At 45.1% G+C, this 21,817-nt stretch overlaps 1 protein-coding gene across 3 annotated transcripts in view; it reads right to left on the reverse strand.

Moving 5' to 3' along the window:
- Positions 1–10: 10 nt before the first annotated feature.
- USH2A (usherin) overlaps positions 11–21,817 on the reverse strand; it is a 389,400-nt gene continuing 367,593 nt past the window's right edge. For 2 of the 3 annotated variants that reach the window (XM_075412994.1, XM_075412996.1), the window contains 8 exons: positions 14,213–14,422; positions 12,144–12,382; positions 11,352–11,569; positions 9,287–9,463; positions 8,235–8,318; positions 5,819–6,063; positions 3,399–3,632; positions 846–1,077 (listed from right to left, as the gene is read on the reverse strand). In XM_075412994.1, coding sequence (XP_075269109.1) covers positions 988–1,077; positions 3,399–3,632; positions 5,819–6,063; positions 8,235–8,318; positions 9,287–9,463; positions 11,352–11,569; positions 12,144–12,382; positions 14,213–14,422 — 1,497 coding nt within the window. In that variant the 3' untranslated portion in view covers positions 846–987. Of the gene's footprint in view, positions 114–845; positions 1,078–3,398; positions 3,633–5,818; positions 6,064–8,234; positions 8,319–9,286; positions 9,464–11,351; positions 11,570–12,143; positions 12,383–14,212; positions 14,423–21,817 lie in introns of those variants that run through there. The other variant, XM_075412995.1, reaches the window with a different exon arrangement.

Consider the following 21,817-nt stretch of genomic DNA (forward strand, 5'->3'; position numbering starts at 1 on the left):
TGTGTGGTATCAGATGATGGGTTTTGCTGATTGTGACTGAGAGCATGCATAAAAATATGCTTGGCAGAACACACAGAGCTGGCAGTCTCTTGAGGGCTTCCTTGTCACTTTCTCTGGAAAAAGGACAGAGATGAATATGGGAGTAGGTTTACTGTCATGGTGTAATAATTCTCAATTACAAGTGCCTTGACATGATATTTCCTGCCTGTGTTGCACTGCCTGCTTGCTGTTCGCTCCTGGTTTACTGTAGGTGGTGAACAAATTTCATTGCCTGTACATTAGTAATACATAAGCAAAGGGAACTGTGACAGCAAGTGTTTAATAGGGAGTGGGTTAGGAGGTTTTCTACCTCTGAAGAAAGCATGCTTGGAGTGAAGTGTTAATTAATGGGGGAGGGGGGTGTTTATTATTTTTAGACTTGAGCCGAGAGGGTGGGGAAGAGGGAGGGAGAGGACACAAAAGTTAAAGCAACGCCGTAAGAATTCCTTCATTTGGTGTTTATTTGTCTGGGCATTAACACAATTTGGTGGTGGAGATTTGTCAGGCCAGGAAAAGACATGGCTGTGCTGCCACAAAGGCCCCTTTTAGCTGGGTTTTAGACAGGTAAAAGACTTTTTCGTGCCAAACACGCTGCCCCCCCTTCCACCCCCACAACCCTCATCAGCTGTGGAAGTTGGATGAGGGACAACGATGAGAGCCTCTGCTTTTACAGCCTTCTACTGCTGTATGACTTGGGGATTTTCAAACTCTTCTCTTACCTTTCTGAGGTGTCAGTGCTAACACACAGGTTTTGCTACACAGTTAAAGACGGTGACAAAAAGGCCAACTTACCCCCCCCCCACACACACACATCCCCTCCCAACAAACAGTTTTAACTAGTGGGCATGGGGTGGGCAAACAGCAGCGCTGTCCCCTTCCCCCAGGCCATGCAGGCTGCTTTTGGCAAGTTACCCACTTTGCATTTTCTAGAGAAGGTGGTTGTGTTCTTCAGAGGTGGGTGTCGGTGAACGTGGTGTGCTCCTTGGTGACTGTGCTGAAGCCTTTGATGACATTGACAAGATCTTCTTCATCTACATACTGTTAGGAGGGGGGAAAAAAGGCACGTAAGGCAAAGCTGTACCAGACTAAAGGAGATTCCTTCATTTCTCTTTCCTCCCACTCCCTAAAAACTGGTTCTGAAACAGTCAGATCAGTAAGTCAATTTCTAGCTCTCTATGTATTTCCCATTCTTCCCAGCATGAGGCAAGAACCTGAAGCATTCAAGTACCTAAATCCAAACCATCCAGATTTTCATAGTAAGCAATAAGTTAAAAAAAAAAAAAAATCAATTGCTCTCTCTATATAGTGTTTGTCATAGTGTGATGGAGAACTTGGAGAGATGAAAAAGAATACATATTTACAGTTTTGTATAACAACCCTGTCTCTCGTAATTTAGATAAGATTTTGTTCTTCAAGCTTCTAAAGGAGCGTCTGAGCTTCTTCCAACTGCACTTGTCCTAATGCATCGAGCCAGAGAAAGAGTTGAAAGCAGGAGAGAAATAAACTGTCTGTTTCCACAGCATAAAGGGATCACCAGCAGTATTACTGCAGATAATGTGGCCTGGGTCACTTCAGCCATTCAGTATATTAATTTGCAAGATGGACAAAGGGGTGAACAAAACTTGCTGACAGTCTCAAGCCACAGAGTGTAACAAAGGAAGGAACTGAGTGAAAACCATGGCAGGAGGTTTGTTTGCAAGAGAGTAGCTGAGCAATACAGGAGCAGAGACAGCTAGGTTCAGGGAAATGTAAAGCAATGTACAGAGGGTGGACAGAAGAGCCCAGCTTTGCATCTATAGGTGCTGATTTTAGAAGGCGGCTGAGCTCATCAGGCTGTCAGGGTTGTTTGCCACCAAATGTGAGAGGAAGTTTTTGTTCTGCTCCTACTATTTCTGAAACTCATTGGACTATTCTGTAAACCAGTTCTAACATTACCAACATCCAGCATGTGACTGGGGGGTTTGCAAGCTAAACCAAATCATGGTGTTAAGCACAAGATAAGCAGATAGAGCAAGAGCTTCCTCTCTCAGCAGTGGGAAGCTGTTATTCTGGCTAATGAGATCCTATAGAGGTACACCCTGGGTGGGCTGTTAGTCCCCAAGGAGTTAAATCATGAGGATATGATAGCTCTGAGAAAGCGACTCAAGGCTGAGTCGCAGTGTCCCTGACTGGGGCAGATCAGTGCAGGCTGGAAGGTTAACCTGTACCTGTAGAGGTTTTTGCCTAGAGCTGATGTCTCTATCTTCTTTCTTAACCTTATCAGCTTCCTTGGTCCTGCTGTTATGGTCTAAGGAGCCACGGCAGCCATGGTAGCAACACTCCCGTGCTGCAGCATGCCTGTACATTCCAGCCCTTCTAGTAGTGTGGTGCACTGAAAGTGAAAGCCCAAGGAAGCGGCCTGGACCATCCTTCTCCAGTTCACTTTGCATTTTGGACAAGATCCACTCAATGATAACTGCATACTCCATCCAACTTTGTTACTACCTCACATGCCCTTCACCCCCATCTGTCCCCATTTGAGGAACCTTATTAGTGTTTTCTGCGAGCAAACACGTCTCTCTGGCTCCCGGACCCCCTCCCACACATTTGCTCAGGGAAGGGTGGAAGCCACAGGAGTGAAGGTTAAAAAGCCAATTTCCTGTAGACAAAGAGGAAGGGAAATTGCCACTGTCATTGACTTGAGAATCGTAACTTATATCTGTATGTTCAAGTCCATGTTAGTGACACTGGCCAATCCTCTCCGCTCCTATTTTAAAAGACAGATACTCTGCCTGCCCCCACAACCTCCTAGTCCCATGTGGACAGAGTTTGAAGTCATTTGCCACTGATGCCAGAAGATCTGTGCATTCACATGATGTCTGCATCATGAGCATAAGCAGAGGACAGAGAGAGCAGGTCTTGTCAGCAATTGAGTACAAGGTCACAGAACAAGAATCACCACAACACAAGCTCCTGCTTCTGGCACTGGGTGTGTGAAGGAAGCCAAGACGTCCCTCCTCACATGTGCACTTTTGCTTAAACGCATGGAAAGAAAAGCCTATCAGCTGACTAAATAGAAGGAACTCTTCAAGGTGCAGCTCCATGGTAGACCATGGAGTTGTTGGTTCAATGGAGACGATAGGCATATGCATGTGGACGCTTCACATCCTATAAGAGCATTGTGTGAACATCTGTGGCTCCAGGAGAGAGCAGTGGGCAGGAAGTGTTTTGAGGATCTAATCTCTGACCATGTCCTTCTAGGTCTTTTGGCTGTATCTCCGACAGCTTTTGATATTTAGACCTTTTCATGATTCTAACAGAGCAGACTTCTAACTAGCAGCTGGCACACAACAGCATCACAGAGGAACAGGAGTCCTTACCAAGCCACGACCAGCAGTGCGATGATTGCGAATAATGGCATCCCAAGGTGATTCTTCAACAAGAGACTTTTTGTCGTAGAGGTCAAGCAGCTGGCTGACACTACGATGAAGAGAGGATTGGGAATATGTGCGATTTAGCTGACTCTGACTTGGTCTCCTTGCCCTGGATGCAATATGGACACTGCGGATGCTCGTGGGAGAACCAGCTCCTGGAATTTTCGTATCTGCCAGCCCCTATGAGGAAGACACAAGCTAATAAATAAAAAATAAAGGGTGTGGTTTCAACCACTTTATCTAAACAAAACCAAAGCAGGCGTGGAAGAGAACAGAGAAACCCATGCTTCAAAACTCATGCACAGTTGTAAACAGGAAAAAAGAAAAGAAACCCCGACCTTTCCCCATTGTAGAACAATCATATGATTATAAAGAGAAAAAAACCAACCCTGTAAAACAGGACTTTCCCTGTTGTGTTTTTTTTTTTTATATCTCCCTATTTTTTAATGAAAATAAAAAACAGGCAGAGGTCCAAAGATTTTTGACAACCAGAATGATCGCCCAGACTTGCACAGCAAGGGGATGCTAGCAGACTTCCTTTTTCAGTTAGCGTGACCAAGGAAAAGACCTTCACCCACCAGGAGACACATGCAATGCAAGATGCCGTCGTGCATGCTCTTTGGGGCATCTGCCACATCACACGTCTTGCAACTCTGCAAGCTAATGACTCTACCTCAGAGTGCATCGTGTAACTTTTGAGAGTGACACTGCTTGATGAATCGGACGTGTCAGCAACGGTCTCAAACTGAGATTAGAGAGGGAGGAAAAGCGTTAGGGCAGAGCCAAGGGCAACGCAGGCGCAGTCTGTTCCTTACGGAGGGTGTGAGGTAGCTGCGAGGTAGCAGGATGTGGGGGAGGAGGGGAACTGGCAACGGTGAGGCACGATTTAACTTTTAACTGGTCATCAAAGACGGTGTGGGCAGCCAGTGTTACTTGCCACGTGACCTACTAACAATTGTGAAACACAAGTGGTTTTGCCACTTCATAGTAGCTCTATCCTAACTTCTCAGATTAAGTCCAACTGACGCACTGTAGAACCTTCCTTTCTATTAAGTCCATGAGTTTCTAGAACAACAAAAAGGAAAAATAAAAAAAAAAAAAAAAAGAAGGGGCAGGAACATGGAAAGGAATTGTGCAGGCACGCCAACAGGAACATGGAAAGGAATTGTGCAGGCACGCCAACAGCAAAGACGTTTTAAAGTCAAGAGGAACAACACAACATGACAGACTGTAGAAGAAAAGGAATCAAAACCATGAAACCAAAAAAAAAGGTTTCTTATGCTCTTAGCCTTTGCCAGGAGAAGGGGCACGCTGGAAATCCCATTGTTTCCAAGCGCTCCTTCACGGAGGCACAGATGCAGCTTCTTGGCACCCAGACAAGAAGGAACAGAATGCGTGAAGGATGCTGGAGTCACTATCCTGCTTGATGGCGCTCACAAGGAAAAGAAGCTAAATGACAAGAATCACCTCGTAGCCTGTGCCTGGGAAGAAGCACGGAACTGGAGAGCACTGCTGCTTCTATTCTCAGTCTCGTAACAATTACTGTATTCCTTCTGTCTTCCTTTTCCTCAAGGGGTTGGATAGCACTACTGCTCTGCCACACAATGGAAAGCGTTCTTTATCCAGATTTTTACAGAATTGTAACTTGTTGGAATAAAAATGCTGCAAAGCCTTCCCCTTTATCAGTTCCCAGCAGGCCTGCTCCCACCCCTCCAGTGCTCCCACTGTCGGTCTGCGTACAGAGATACACACGCACATGTTGTGAAAGTGTCATGTCCCCCCACCCCAACTTTTCCCTGCTTGCACTTGCTTTCCCCCAAATCCTCCTGCATGCAGCTTGTACTAGAGCAGTCCAGCTGGGTGGTGGGTGGATGCCAGAAAGAAATAGAGTCTCTCCCTAAGTTCTGCTTTTTGCAGGAACTTTTCATGGCTAGCTGACGAAGACTGCCAGATTGACCCTGGTCGGCCATTCACAACAGATTGCTGGGACAAAAAAGCTTCCTCTGAAAAGCACATTTTATCACCTACCTTCTCATAGCATGCCTTTTAGCTCTATTGGAGATGTCAGCTAACATCAGGTGGCATCGGTGGCATTGCATTTTCTGTGACTCCAGATCCAAAGTTTTCATAAGGCATCAGAATCATTTCAGGGCCTGCAGACCAGGCATCACAGGTACCTTGTTTGGACTAAGCACCTCTAGCCTGGCTCTTGGTGCCTTCATAAGTACACCAGACAGCCCTTTTCCTACACTGAACAGCCTTCATTGGGTAACCAAATGGTGGAAGGAGGAAGAAAAATTCCGTGTGTGTGGGCAGATAAAAATACAACATGATGGATATAGAACATAGCGTTTTACCAAACGTACCGGATGGGTTTCACCTGATGAGTACACACTCATTGGTGATGTTCTTTTCTGAAGTGGAACTAAAGGAGGTCTGTCTCGTGCATAGGGTTGCTTGTGGACTTTCCTTTGAAGAATTAAGGACAGAAGAATAGCCAAGAGGATCAAACCTAGAACTACCATCAACACTGCAAACCACAACTCGTTGTAGAATTTTGCACGTTTGGACTCTGCCTTGTCCTTCTCTCCAGGTGTTGTCAAGATCACACCTGTAAAAAGAGGGATTAGGGGAGAAAGCCAATGTTATTTCAGAAAGCATTTAACAATATGCTATCCCTTTCCTCGCTAATAAATTACACAGAAATTTAAGTAATTTTGTCGTCATGTGCTTATTTGCACTCATGTTCAAGGTGGCATAATGGTTCAATATGCTAGCGGGCTATAATAAAAAGCTTACTACCCTCAGGAGACCCTGCTTAAAGTTCTGGCATTGCTGCTCAGGCTGGAAATCACCACTGTATCAGCAGCTCTTGAGAAAGGAGGCGGTGGAGGTGGAATGCAAGAAAAAAAAAAGGGTTCTCCAAGTAACCTTGAGGAGTGGAAATGGCTATGGTAATTTCAGAGCAGTACAGGCAGAGGACATTCTCTCCAGCACTGTATAATGGCAGGCCTGTGCTGTTAAAAAGAGAGAGGGAGGAAGACTGAACCAAAATGAGTGATAAAACTAATACAAAAGCAGACAACAGGAAACATTTTACTCCTTCTTCCTCGGCCTGTTAGAAAAACCAGCCACTTGGTTGGCCTTGCTGATACACGGTACAAGCATAAGAAATCTCAGTGATAGGGTTGCCGGGTCATTTGCAATCCCACATGCGGACCCAGACTCTTGGCTGAGCAATTTCCATCACCTTTGCTTGCAAGCCTCCGCTGCAAGCTGCCTGTGGTGCCGACCGAGTCTGCAGTGCGCTCTGGGTACAAGGAGCAATCAAAGTAAAGGAGCAGACTGTGGGAGGTGATGGACATAGAGCAACTGGGAACATTTTATAACGCCTTTACAGCAGCCTCGCCTGAAATCCTGCAGGTGGATGGAGTGAACACATGAAAAGCGAGATAAGGGAAATGCAGTGTAAAGAGTCATTGCAAAGACAAGGCCCATTTTTTTTTAAGAAGCTGAACAAGATGCAACTCAAACAATAAACAAATTGGTAAAAATAATATGTCAGTTAGAACTGGTTTGAGATGAGCTTTACTTCCCAGAAAACTAAGGAGTTAAAAAACCTGAAACTTTACTGGTAGGTATCTATTACTCAATGGATGCCAGGTGACTGCTGTGTCATCACACCCAACACCTTCGCTTCCACGAAACGGGCAAAGGCCTTGTGGCCAGAAGGGAAGCAGCAGATGTTATAAACCAGGTCCTGACAGCATCTCATATGATATTCTCATAAACTTCTTAGGGGAACACATCCCAGCTGAAACTGCAGCCTGAGACTGGCTGGTTGGTCATAGGAAAGGAGCAGGTGGGTGCTTCGTGCCCCTCGCTGGGGTGGGTGGGGTGCAGGGAGGAGAGACAATGTATATTTTCATCGTCAAGCTGAGGAGGAATGTGAGAGGGCAGGATTAGAATTCAAGATAGTGTTAATTAGAAGCTAAAATCTGGAAGAAACCAGATTCTGTTCAGGAGGAAAAAGCACTACGTTTTCACCACAGGGAAGACATGGACCTGTTGGAGTGGGGCCAGAGGAGGGCCACAAAAATGATCCGAGGGCTGGAGCACCTCTCCTATGAGGACAGGCTGAGAGAGCTAGGCCTGTTCAGAAGAGAAGGCTGCAGGGAGACCCTAGAGCAGCTTTGCAATGCTTAAAGGGGGCTTATAAAAAGATGGGGATAAACTTTTTAGGAGGGCCTGTTGTGGTAGGACAAGGAGTAATGGTTTTAAACTAAAAGAGGGTACATTCAGACTGGATACAAGGAAAAAATTTGTTACAGTGAGGGTGATGAAACACTAGAACAGGTTGCCACCACAGAGGTGGTAGCTGCCCCATCGCTGGAAGTGTTCAAGGCCACGCTGGATGGGGCTCTGAGCAATCTGATCCAGTTGAAGATGTCCCTGCTTGATGCAGGGGTGGTGGAACTAGATGATCTGTAAGGTCCCTTCCAACCCAAACTATTCTGTGATTCTGTGATTTGTGTAAGAATAAAAGAAAAAATATTACACATCTGGAGAGAGGATCTGAAGCTGATCATGATGTAAAGGAACAGAAAGCCATCCATGGCATAAAAAGGCACATTACCTACATACCTCATACCCCGATGATACTAAGGGATTCCCCCTGATCCTGCAGTGAGATGCTATCCTGTCTGGTATGCACAACATAACAGATTTCTACCACAAACACATAAAATCAATAGGTGCTAGATAATTTCTTCACACATTTACCAACTCCGTCTCCAGCGCTGTACTTGATGACCGGTGTCATGGCGCTCCCTTCATCAGTGATACAGGTCACTTGAAATAAAAAGGCTGAGCAAAAAGATTAGAAAATCCTGTCAGCAGAAGAAACTAAATTCTGTAGGTGCTGCTTTGTCACCGTGATCCACCACCAGAAGCAGCCAGATCTGAGAAAAGCCAAAGCAGTCAAGGCTGTGAGTCCCAGATCAGAGCCTCATAACCCCTTATGCATGCGTACTGAATTCTAAACTATGAACCATGGCAGATCATAGGTATTCACCACTACGATGTTGCTACAAATTATATTCCTTTTTCACCACCCAGTCCTCCCTCTTCCAATGACAGGTAACTGTCGACATTCAACTTATTTGTCATTTTGCCCTAAAGCCCTCATACTCCACTCACGGCCGATACAAACATGTTAAGAATGTTTGAGTTAAAAAAAAATGTATTAGTATCATTGCAGTAGTCAGGAAAGTAAAAAAATAAATTACAAAATCCTTTGACATAAAAAAAACTCAAAGCCTTAAAAACAGAACATTTTTTTCTTGTATTTTTTTTTCTTTTTTTCCCCTCATGGACAGAGTTTCCTTGTATTTTAAAGACTGCAAATTTCTGAAAGAGAAACTGCATTGCAGAACGTGGCTGATTCCAAGAGTGACTGACTTAATTTGGTTCAAATGAAAATCCAAGCTCCAGTCTTACCTGAAGCTGAAGATTTCCAAGCATTTCCCAGAGTGTAGCCCTGAAGGGTGGAATTGCAATGCTGCCCCAGGACTTGGGAACTTGGGAGAGCTCGACCCTCCCAATGAGCCAGAGCAGTCTCAGCCAGTCAGGTACAATGTTTAAGAGGAAGCTTAGCTCCAAGGATTTTTTGTTTCAAGCATCTGCCTAGATGCACTTCAGTGTGTCTGTAGTACCCTCCTGTGCTCTTAGCTTGGGATGGCTATGCAGAGTTTTTCTTAAATTTAGCACACAATGATACTCATTTAGCTCAAGAGTCTTTCACAGAGAGAAAGCCATAGGAAATTGGAACTGACTTTTGTCAGATGTCCTTGGTAAATACAGCTCGGTGTCAAAGCCGCTGTAGATGCGTTGCCCGCTCTCAGTTAACGCGTACTCCTTCAGGCGGCCGTTCAGTACAAATGTACGACTCCAGTCTATGTGGATGGTAGATAAATTGCTGACAACGGAGAATGGAGCCGTGTACCGAGGTGCTACAAAAGAAGGAAAGAAAGCTCATTTCGAGACTCTCGCTTCAACAGGCATGACTGAGTTACACAGTGCAGAGAAGGAGACTCTGCATGATACAGGCTCTCTGTCGCATGCATTCCCCTCTCTCTCATATACACGTGTACGAGTAGGGAAGATAGAAGCAGAAAAGAGAAAGCTGCTGTAGCATGCCAGCCTTTACACTGAGAAAGCAGAAATATCTCATATCTTTAAATAAAGATCTAGAACTCCTTTCCTTTGCCTTTGTGTATGTGGTACAGATACTAAAAGTGTATAAATTAAATTCCAGCTTCAGATGGGGGTCAGGGAGACACAAGAGGTTGTGTGAGTCCAGCTGCAGCATGCCGGGCTGTGGGAACCGAACTGCTAAGGAGAGGACTCTTTTGCAAGCCCTAAGAAATTGCCCAAGATCATCTTTTAACACATGCACATACATGAAAACATGGGGTTTCAGAAAAGCAAGAGCAGATGGCAGGCAGAGAAAAAAGAAATCCAGAACTCACTTCAGGGAGGAAGAATTCATCAGCTGGGCTCAACAGCTTGCTGACAAAAGACTTCATTTTAAGTTTGAGGTGGGCCTTTCTTGCGCCTTTGCCATTAAGCCATGTGCCCAGTATATGCTGGTTTGTTCATGAGAAAGCTGCTTGTCCAGCTGCACTTTGCTGCTAATTGCCCACTGTCACTAAAGCAAGCCTTCCAGGCAAGAGAGAGCAGACATTCAGTGACCCACGAGACCTGATGTGAAGAGGTCAGCAAGGCAAGAACAGCAAAACTGAAAGAAGAGGGCTGCGGACCCAGTGGGTAGGGGGTTAAAAATGGCTTACAAACCTTTGTGTTCTTTATGTTTCATTGATTCATTATGAATTTTCTCCATGTAAAAGTTCATTATCACTTTCCAGCTTTTTAGTTTGCAATTTAATAAGACACAGCTTTAGAGATATGAAACTTTTTCTTTTTTTCAGTAGTGATATTAAAGAAAATCTGGAGCTCTCCCACCTGAAATTTTCAGCTAAGAATGTAGCGGATATATTTTTAGTAATTACTAGGCAGAGCTACCAAGTGATGCAAAAGGAATTTTTTTAGAAAGGTGATTCTGAAATCCTGACATGAGACTGTATGATATACAGTGAACATCCTCTTTGCCCTGACCTGGCAGGCTGAGGTGAAATGCCCATCTCATCTGTTATGGAATCACTCTGGCTGCAGCACTATAGATCTTTTTAATAAAAGCTGATGTTAGACTACTACAAATTCAGTTTTGATGGCAAAATCTATTCTGACTGTAGGCACACGTTCTGTATGTTTAATTTCCATGCAGACCACCACATGGCCTTAAAGTACTGCCCGTGATGGTTAGACAGTTAGCAACGAATTCTTACTTCAGTGTCAACAAGGATCCAATCATTCCGATGACATCCAAGGAAAACTCTTATCAGCCCTAGCAGAAGTGTGGCATGAATTAGGACAGTAAGATTGTTCCTGAAAAGAATCACCAGGTCTCTTTCAAGATCTCCACTTTTCCCAGGGATTTTTTATGGCAGTGTATTTATTACTACACATCACCCTTCTGGTAATACTTGAACATTTTATGTTCTGCAGCTTTGCTGCCCATTTTCAGAAAAATAAAAGGTTTCCAGGCTCCCAAGATAGAGGATATGATATCAGATGATGAGCAAAGAAGTATTTTTGAAGTCATGAGCAGTCAAGACCCAGAGCAGAATTTCAATGAATGGGCAGCAGAGGCACAGTCACCGGGGACACAGAAGAGCAGGTTTCTGGGGACATCATCTTTCACAGAAGTCATTTGGTGCTATGCAGACCCTTGCACCAGGAGTGGGCATTGCTGATCAGTGAACCAGTCCCCATACTCACGCTCCTTTTCTGTAGTGAAACCAATCCACTCTGAGGCGCTGCTGCCAACAGAGTTGTAAGACACAACTCGCAGATTGTAAGTCGTGTAGGGCTCCAGGTTGGATACATTGGCACTCTGGCCTTTTCCTGTATACTTCACCTCAGCTGGGCCAGGAGTGCAAGCCTTCACTGCTGGCTGTAGGTTCAGGGGACAAGCCATATAGACATGGAGCTCGTAGCTGAGAAAAAAGTTGAGATTTTGATTAATCAAGATCCTTCATAACATAACAGCCAATCATACATTTCATCCTAATTGCTGTATGTCTGGCTACCAGAGAAGAGAATGGACCTGATTCCAGTTTTTCGTTTGGAGATTTCTGCCCCAACTATAAGATGCCTACAAGCAATCGTAGTTGTAAGTCGTTGCACTTGCAGTGAAACTGTTAATGCCTGTTACCTTGCTGTTCACTTCTGCAAACCAGGATGTGCCTACGTAACTACCAGATGCAGCCACCTCTTCGCTGCCAGTTGAGCTCACAACTTTTTGGCTGTGCAACCACAGCTGTCAGACAATTACCTCCACTCACAACGACTCATCCTCTCTGCCTTCATCCTCCTCAGTATCCTGCTCAGGAGAAAATCAACCGTTGCCTGTAAACACTTCCCAGATGGCAGGCAGGCCACACAGGTTATCACCACCAACCCTGGGAAGGAGGAGCATGGCTGCCACAGCCCTGCAGCAATTCTAGCTCGAGTTGTTCTGCCGCCAGCCCTCACCAAGGTGTGCAGGTTCGGCTGGGCGGCAGCTCCCACCTGGTGACAATGCCGTTGGGCGACTGCGGGGCGCTCCACTGGAAGGAGGCGTTCCTGGAGGTCACGGTGTGGATCTGCGGTGGGGGCTGCTCTGAGGGTGGGGCCGGCTCCGTGGTGATTTGAGCCATGGGTCCTTTGCTGCAGCAGTTGAAGCAGGTGCAGGCCTCCACGCCAATGGAGTAAGTGGTAAAAGGTTTTAGCCCATGTATTGTCTGCTGGGTGGCAGTCCCTTCTGACAGCTGCAAAAATTAAGAGGGAACTTGTCACAGTTTCAAGCACCAGAAGTACTAAATAAGAATTATAGAGGTGAATTAACTAGAAGAAGATGGGCACAAGGTTCTGCATGTCCTTTGAGTCTGACATTAATGCAGCTGTTGTGTAATGGGAACTCTGCACTCATTTTTCTCCCATTATGAAGTTAAAGGGCACTGTTCAAAGGAAAAGACCATGCCATCAGTGGCCTCACAGATGTCTTGAGTTGAGCTGTGACCACTGTATGTCAACTTGCAAATGTCATTCTCAGGAACAGAGAAACAGAAAACCTTTAAGGAGAAACTCTGGGAGAAGTGGTACTGAAGAAAAAGAAATTAATGTGGAAAATAACTCTGTGATCAGTGTCCTAGCAAATGCTCATGTGTATCTCACAAGCTTCCTCAGTGTGGGTACAGGAGACAGCATTGGGCAGAGTGATACAAATGTGTCTGGTGGGTCAGTTTACTCACAGACAAGAGAATGTGCTCTCTGGTAGGTACCTCTAAGTTGAGGGCCAAAACGATGCTGCTCTGCATTCAAACGGCCACGGTGCTGGGTGAGTCGGTTAGGAAACTCTCCCATGCTCAGCAAGGGAGACCTAGCAGTTCTGGCAAAGGAAACGGTGCCCTTGTTCTGAAACTGCTCACAGAAATGGCCACTTCACCTCATTGCTGTAGTCATTTGTGGGTATAACTTCTTCAGCCAAAGAAATAAAAATATGTAAAAAATACCAACAAGGGGCAACATCTTCTCCCTTTGGCAAGCATCTGATTTAGCAGAGTGCAATAAAAAAATAGGAAGGAAAGAGTCAAGCAAACAAAGGAAAGCACTTGGTACTTCTTGCTGCCAGAGCCGGAGATGAGCCAGTAGCGTGGCAGGTGTGAGGGGAGGGCAGCGGAGGGCCATGCAGGCACCAGCGAGGTGAACGGGCTGAATCAGACGCGGACACAGCCAATTGCACCGGAAGGAATAAATGCATAATGTGCACTCGGTAGGCAGCTTAAGCTCACGGAAAGGATTGATGCCCTGGGAAGGTGTCCCTAGCACTTCCAAGCCGAGCAGGATGGGACAAGGGAAAAAACCCATACAAATATTTATTTACTTGTAAAAAGCAAATAGATATTGTTACAGACAAAAAGTATTCAAGTATTTGGCACTGACTTGGTGGTAACTTTCCCAAGTACCTTCCACAGCCCTAGCCTTTCCCCACATCTCTTTATTTTATAACTCTAATGAAGGCCTGCAGGTTTCTTAAGCTGGGACCGGTCATTTCTGGACACCTAATGTTGTCTAGGCTGACACATCAAACACAGAAGTTCCTTGGCTACTTGCACTATTCTTCAGTGTTTTACCATGAAATACTTCTGACCAACAAGAAAGATTTTAAGGAAAACACATGTACAGCACTTTCTTCTGAACTTCAAGTTCATAGGCTATCCAAAGCACACAACTATTACCTGCTGGTTGCAGTTTCCACCTGCACCATTTGGACTGGCAGGAGCTGGCTGGAAGTGTTTCATTTGGATGTTTAGCCACCCCTGAACAATACTTGTGATTACCATCACATTGTCACAGCACATCAGCATGTGAGAAGGGTTTAATTATGAGCTTAGTTCCTTGAGAAGCATGACATTTAGGTGGGTGAAAGCACTGGTGGCGCTTTGGCCAGAAGAGAGCAATACAGAGCAGTCAACAATGGGAGTGCAGGAGAAGAAGACAGTCTGCAACCAGCAGTAGCAGCTTGTAAGAACAAAATTGTTAAAGCTAGAAAATACAGGCTGCAATGGAAGTACGGAAACAGTGTTGACAATACTCACCACCACATCAGTCCCTCTGGTACCGTTAGAAAAAAGCCTGTAGATACTGACCACGCCGTTTGGCTTAAGAGGGGGGCTGATGTTCACCACGGCCACTGTGGATGCCACCGTGTCGAAGAGGGGAGCTCCCAGGCCCTCCGGAGGGGCCGGGCCTGTCCGGCAGCGGGACCAGCCACTCGGTGTCCGGCCCGCTGAGTTTACCGACCACACCTGCGGCACACAAAAACAGAGAAGCTGTTAGCCAAGGACTCAAGCCTACAAAACATCCACGGTTAGCCAGGGATGCTACTTCAGCTGTACTCAGACTGAGAAAAACGCAGCCCAATGACACCCATGCAAAATGTGCCTTGACTCCCACCCAGCACCTGTGCTGACCCAGTGACTTTCTAACTGAAAAGTGGAATGTTTCCCACTGCTACATTTAGGGAAAAGAAGCAGATTTCATATCTCAGGCAGCGTGTGTTCATGTGTCTTCTTCATACCTGATTCCCAAACTCTGAATTCCCACCACTGTCTGTGTCATACCATGCAAAGAGGACTGAGAAGCTGTCATCAACAGTGATAAAGGTTTCAAAGACATCTGAAAAAAAACCCTGATATGCAGTCCTGCGAGTTTCTCCCTTCTGCACACTTTCTTCATGCAGGCAAGCAGACCAAATGAATTCAGGCTGGCACTGTGTGACACTGAAGTTTGTTCACCTTGCTGAATCACACAAGCAAAACTCTAGTTTGCTTTAACACCAGGGAGTTTTACAGAAACACCCCTCTTGAAAATATTAGTGTATCAGTCATTTGGCAACATTTTCAGTAACATGTAATATAAATAAAGCCCACTGAAATGCATAGTTAAGTCAGCATATCTCATTTATTTTCACAACATTTTCTTTATTGCATGAGCACAAAGGCAGTGGCTTCCGTTCCAAGATTTCAAAATTTAGCAGCTTGAATTAGCCCTGATTAAAACCCACATGTCTCTATGAACTATGCCTACTGATTTTGTCAGCTTCCCAAAACCAGTGATCTGCAGACTACATAAAACTCAGCACTTCTTAAACACACCCTCCAACAAATCTGCATGAAAATTAAATTTTGCTTTCATCAAGGAGTGAATAAACATATGGAAGGATGTATAATCTTATTTATCAAAAACCATTTGTATAATTAAACACGAATATCATAAAAGGTTGCCTTAGGTCGTCATTTGCATGAGTAAGTAATTTGTAGAATGTCAGGTACAATAGAGAGAATAGATGGATGCGTGAGCGTATAGGGTTAAATTAGGCTCAATATTAGCCAACCACATAGTGATCAATCAGAATGATAGATCTAAATGGCAATACAAAAGGACTGTCTGAGCGATTTTTAGTATAAGTATTCCTTAGTAAGCTTTCATGTCGAGCAGTTCTAACTGCAGTAAAACATGTTCTTATGTGATCTACTCTGGGCAGAGGTAGTGGGGAAGTGGACAGTGGGACTATGCCTTAAAAAAATTAGGAGGTTTAGAAATAAGAGGTCTTCAAAACTGACCCTGGAGTCCTTTCAGCTTGCAATATCAAGTTCCAAGGCCACAGGACACTTCACAAGGAGCCTGGGGAAGGAAAAAGGCCAAAGACCACCACAATGGCTTTGAAGACTGGTTCTGCCAATTAGAAACCTGAAGTTCCTGCCTGATTCCCTGAGTAATGTATAGCACCATCCAGCGAAGCACTATGTAAGTACAGATGATGCCCTATGACAAAAAGCTCTGCCAAAGCACTTTCATTTTCAGTGAAATCAGTAATATATATCTGTTGTGAACTTTTCATGAAGTCAAACTCTGTTCACTTTACTGCAGTAGGTCAAACCCTCTATTTCAGGTCAGTTCCAGCTGCCACAAAGATTTGCCCACAGTCGTTGATTTCAAGGGGTGTATTTCTTTGTGGAAACAATAAGCCACGTGTGGAATGAGCTGCTCTGAGTGTGCCACTGGCATCGATTCAGCACTGACCTGAGCTCAAATGCTCGTTATATGCAAGGTGTGGCCTTAATGAGCACGGAGCGTAACAGTGTCGGACCTGACCAGCCGAGCAAGCTGTCCACAGCAAACTGAAGGGGATGAGTTAGGAACAGAGGCTTCCTGTGTAGCACAGGAATTTGGCCTCAGAGTGCAACCCCTTAGGAATTTCAGAGGAGACAGGGACGCAACTTACTTTGGAAGCAGACGCCTCACTGAGGGTTGGGTGGAGACACATTCCTCCATCAATCCCTCTCCTATCATAGGTGCCTACGCCTTGTCGTTCAGAAAACAAGCCTTATTTCAGACAAACAATGGCTCTTTCTTCCAAAACACTGTCTTAGGACAAGGGAAAAGAGGATGCTCATCCACTTTCATACTACAGCTAAGTAGTTAAAGGACTCCTCCAGGAGACAGGCAATTTAGGTTCAATCACATGCTCCAATGGAGGCAGTCAAGCTTGCTGCCCTCCAGAGTGGGAATGCCCAAGTGTATGATCTGGCTTTGTTCTGGGGGTGCTCCCACTGCTCCCTTCAGGGCTGTTTCAATTTGCACGAACACAATGAAATCAAGGTTGACCGGGCAGAGCACGAGGAAGTGGAAGCAGACAGTTCCCCAGCCCAGCCCTTCCTCAGGGCAGTGAGGGGCAGCTGAGGTTGTGGTCCTTCCCCCAGGCGCCACATGCCTGTTCCTCTTGAAAAAAGGCCAAGGTCATAGCCGCATGTGTGTGGGCCTGACAGACAGACATGCTCTGAGCATTCCTTCTAGACAGACACCAGCTACTCAGCCCTGCCAAGCCACATTTCCAGCAGAAAACCTCTAGATATCTGTGAAACTCTCCAACGCCAGCTTCTGAGACAGCTGTGACAGCTAAAAAGGACTTCTGAGTATCTAAGTTCTGGATTTACACTGGCCTAAGCTGGATTCCCCTAGCTCCCTCTGCTTCTGCTGAACCATCTGTAAAAGGATGGATGGGTATAAAAATATTTCCCTTTGAGAACCACCAGCCAAGTAAATCAGTGTTTGGAGACTCGGAGCAGTAAGTGCCCAAACTGACTGCAGATGGAGATGCTGATGTTAGCCACTTCTTTGCATGAAGAAATGGGACAGCATGGCAACAGAGGTCACAATGAGGAGTGCCTGTTAAAATCAAAGGTTTGGTCATGGCTCCTCAAAAAGTGACCACAAAATGGTCATGGATGAAAGCTGTTGCCTGGCTAGCCTGGTTAAAGTGAAAGTTCATAGTTTGGACTTTTGTAAAAAGTTTTTTGGGCTCACAAAAATTCCTTCTGAATCGTGATATAATCAGCACTAAAAAATATTTAACTGCATTCATATAGAAACCGAAAGAGCTTATAGGCATCTGTATTACCTGCTGCTTATAACGTAAGAAGATTATAAAGGAGCCCATAGGAACGTGGAACAAACAAGAAGCAGTCACATCTGAGGGACATACTGAATGGCAAAACAGAGACAGCAGAAAACGAACAGAAGTTTCTTATAACTTGACTTTCTGAATGTATTGCCTCCAAAAGCATTAAGTCTGACATCATGGTGCATGGCTCAGCACCCTGCCAAAAGATGTGCTGCTGTTAATGGCTGCACTGTCCAGAAAAAGCCAGGGGAGGGCTCCGAAATCAGCTACTCGGGTTACTATTTAAAATGCTTTATCAATCTGCTGGCCCCTGGCCCAAACTGCACTTTGAAGGGGAGCCAGAGAGAGAGAGAGGGAAACCTCTCCGGAGACCGTATATTCAGAGGACTGAAAAATTCCAGTTACAGATAACTAAGCTTGTTTTTTTCATCATAAATGAGCCTTTACAGATCTCTGCTCCTGGAAGAAACTGGTGATCGGCCATTGCTCAGAATGATCCCAGGACAACCTCAAGGTTCATTGGCACAGCGAGAAGGGGCAAAACCTATGATGAGGAGGAAGGGAAGTGCTGAGAAGATGGCCTCAGCCTTACCATGACGAGCCCAGCTTGTTCAAGCTTAGTAAAGCTGAGTAACAACTCCTTCCATAAAGGGCAACAAAATCACAACGGCACTTGGGTGTAGATGCAGAATAATCATGGTATTGTAGATGCCAACAGTGGAAGAAACCCATTAGATGACTAACTCCATCCCTGAGCCACACAGGTTCTTCTGCTTCAACACTCTTGAAACCTCAGATCCTTACTGAGAAAGCTATGTTTTAAACTGAAAAAGAAGCCTTTCTTTCACCAAGTTGAGGTCGTATGTGAAGATATTTACTCCATACAGAAGATACTAATGGGAATTGAGGGAAACAGCTGGATACAAGCTTCCACAGCTCCTCCAATGCTGCAGCACAAGAAAGGCACTAGAAGAAAAGCAATGATAAGCCAGGCAAGCACTATGGCCTCACTGTGATGAAAAAGGGAAGGTGAAGAAACTGCCAACATAAAGCACTCAAATTAACCGCCCCAAAAAGGACAAAGATAGCCCAGCATTAAGGCACTAAACACAGTGTGTAGCCAAAAGTTTCCCCAAACAAAAAAAGCGATCCCATGATCACACAACTCCAATTACGTGAAGAAGCGTAACCGGGCTGACTGAGCAGCGGTTTGGGAGAGGACGTTGTGCTTGCGCTGACGCCTGCCAGCTCACAACACTCGCACCTCAGACCGGGCTCAAGCAAGGTGACAGGTATCACGGCTGCAGACACAGTGACTAACCGGGAAGTCCTCCAGTGGGAATCCTCTCTGCTCCTGCAAAGGGAAGCCCTGGGCAGCTGACAGCCTACAGAGCACGAGAAACTCTCCTGTGCTGGAGAGGTCTCGCTCACTTCTGCTGAAGCGTGGCAAGGCAGCAGCAGGCAGAAGGGTGGACTGGCTGGTGGTAGCTTGCCTGTCTGAAGGCAGCAGTGCCGAGCTCCTGCTGACTTCCCAGGTCAGGGAGAGCTGCGATCCTCTGCTTTGCACGGAGGCCAGATGCTGCTCACCCTCCCTGCTTGCAGGATATGGGCAGAAAGGAGAGCGAGCCGAACAGCTGACTGCCAACCGGCAGTGACTCCTGGCTCCCACCATGTCCTACAGGCTCTGTGCGTCATGCCGCTTCGCACTGCCGTTACTCTACAGGCCCTCACAGTTGCCTCTGTGGCAACAAGATCTCAGTTCTGTCTGTGGCAGCAGCTTGCACAGAGCTCCTGCAGGCCCTCAGAAAAGAGTCTTTACCTTAAAAAAAGTCTCATTACTAAATCACTACCTACCTTCATCTTTAAGCACTGCTTAGAGCTGTAGCACAGTTCAGGAGTGCTGTAGGTTCTGGGGAAACACAAGGTCAGACCAAGCCAGCTCTTTCACACGTGCACATAACTCTTTGTTCCTGTGTGTAAGAGCCAGGTGCGACTTGGGTCTCTGCCCTTAGGGCATCCACAGACTGCACGCACCTGTGACTGCTGGTCTTTCCAAACGGGATTTAATGCTGGCACTACTCGGCACATGCCAGGAGAGACGAACGGTAGCAGAGAGGAGTTTCTACCACTCTTCCTAGAGTTGTTCCGTGGAGTTCGCAGAGACACAGCACTACTTTGAGACTTCGCTTTGGATTTCTTGACTCAGATTTTTTTCAATTTCTAACCTACACTTACATAAGTGAGGAATTTTCACAGCGTAATTCTTTTCTAAGATAGCAAGACATTTTAGGGGTATATAAGATATGACATCACTAAGTTCAGAACCACAACACCCAATTTTTAGTTGTGTTCAAACAGTAGTCTGCAAGAAAATCAGAGACCATAATCCTGGCTGGTCACAACTAGAGAAAACCAGAGAAGCTTCCTCTCGCCATCAGTTGCAGCACCCTTCACAAGTCTTTCTTCTCATCAGAACTGACCGGTGTCTGCAGCCTGGGTAATTTGGAGTTACTTATGCAACGTCAGCACAGCTCAGAGCACATCGCTTGTCTAACGAAATCTAGCATTCAGCATTAGGATAATGCGTTCACATCTGGCCACTGCAGTGTCAGGCAGGTATTAGCGAAGTAGAAAGTTTCAAAAGTAGTTGCAGTCTAGGGGGGACAGAGCAAAGGCAAGGGAAATAAAGTATCACATCCACTCAGGACAAGAGGTACAAAAAGGTAGTAAACAAATGCACGCTTTCTGATTTCCCATGCTCAGATCCATACTTTTCCCTCTTCAACATTCATTTAGTATCCTTAGGGAGACCGTAAACATATAATGGGATAGATTTTAGGTCCAGGCTTCTAGCACTGTGATACTATGAGCCTCTTAATGTTGCTGTTCATCTCCACTGTTCAAACGCTAATAATAAAAGTACTAAACCTATTCTGGGGAAGCGAAAGCGAAAGACAACAGGCAAACACTTTGGGACTTAAACAAAATTGCCAAATTCTAAAGGAAGCTCATTTCATATAACATAGTATAACACCATTAATTAATGAGAGATGTAAACAGGTTTAACTCTAAAAGGTAGAAAATTAAATAATTTGTTTCCTATGGGTATATAATGAGATAGTTACCAAGTTCCCATGAGAGAGATAAGCAGATATTAAAAGGTCTTTCCAATACCTGTAATGGCTAAGGGCAACAGCTAATTCAATAGATTCGATCAAAATCACCACTTCTTTCTCCACTTCTGATTTATTACTTTGGCTGTAGTTAGTCATCACTCATTTTAGTTTGCTTTTCAGCAGTCATAAATTATGCCTCATAAATAAAAAAATACAATCAAGGAAATCATATCAAGTCATCTACAGCCCTGGAGTGTATCTTCCCCTGGTACTCACACTAATGCCTTTTTAAAGGATAGCTTGCCGTGGTTCTGAATATGTCAGAATTACAATTTACTGAGAAGGGTCTTGCAAGACTGGTGCTGTAACAGTCTCACTGGTAATGTTGGAAGCCAACAAAACCAGTCTAATATCCGTATTTAGTTTAATGAACAAAAATTAAGGTTTGTTGCATCAATGCACTATTCACGCACTTCTATTTAGAATGGTGTTGACAACAGAAACATATTGCCTGAAGTAGAGCTTAATGAAGGAAGTCATGTGGTTTCAAATGGCCCTTCTCCCTATTGTGCACCCTCTACCCGCGGAAAGGAAGCATCTTGTTCTGCAAAAAGGTATTTAGAGTAGGTATCATCATTACATCAGTGAAACAATATAGTTATGTTTACTTTAGAGAAGCTGAGGCCAAGCTCGATAGCCTAGTGCAGATGTAGCATGAGAAACTCTCTTTACTTGGCAGCAGGGAGCACAAAGAACCTTCTAAGAAAAAACACTCTTTCAAACAAAATAAAGAGGGGATAACAAGCAGGGAGTGCAAGAAAGAACTAGATTTTATGTCACTACTTTGTAGTCCATCTTTCTGTCAGGGAGACAGGAAGAAATGGTGAATTAAAATGTTGAAAAGGAGGCAGATATGAGGGATATTATAAATGGATGACTATCCATCACTGGCCAGTCAGAAAACCAGTTTCATCCCATTTTAAGCTGCAGAAGTCACTGAAGAGCTGTTCGTCAGTAACTAAGCAGCAGAAACTGGAGCTCAGCCAACAATTTGACAGACAGGCTGGTAAACCAAGTGTCACTCTTGTCATCTCTGAAAAGTGACCAAGAAGGTTGACATA

This window comes from Opisthocomus hoazin, chromosome 2, assembly GCF_030867145.1.
Source record: "Opisthocomus hoazin isolate bOpiHoa1 chromosome 2, bOpiHoa1.hap1, whole genome shotgun sequence".
In the NCBI taxonomy this organism is placed as follows: domain Eukaryota; kingdom Metazoa; phylum Chordata; class Aves; order Opisthocomiformes; family Opisthocomidae; genus Opisthocomus; species Opisthocomus hoazin.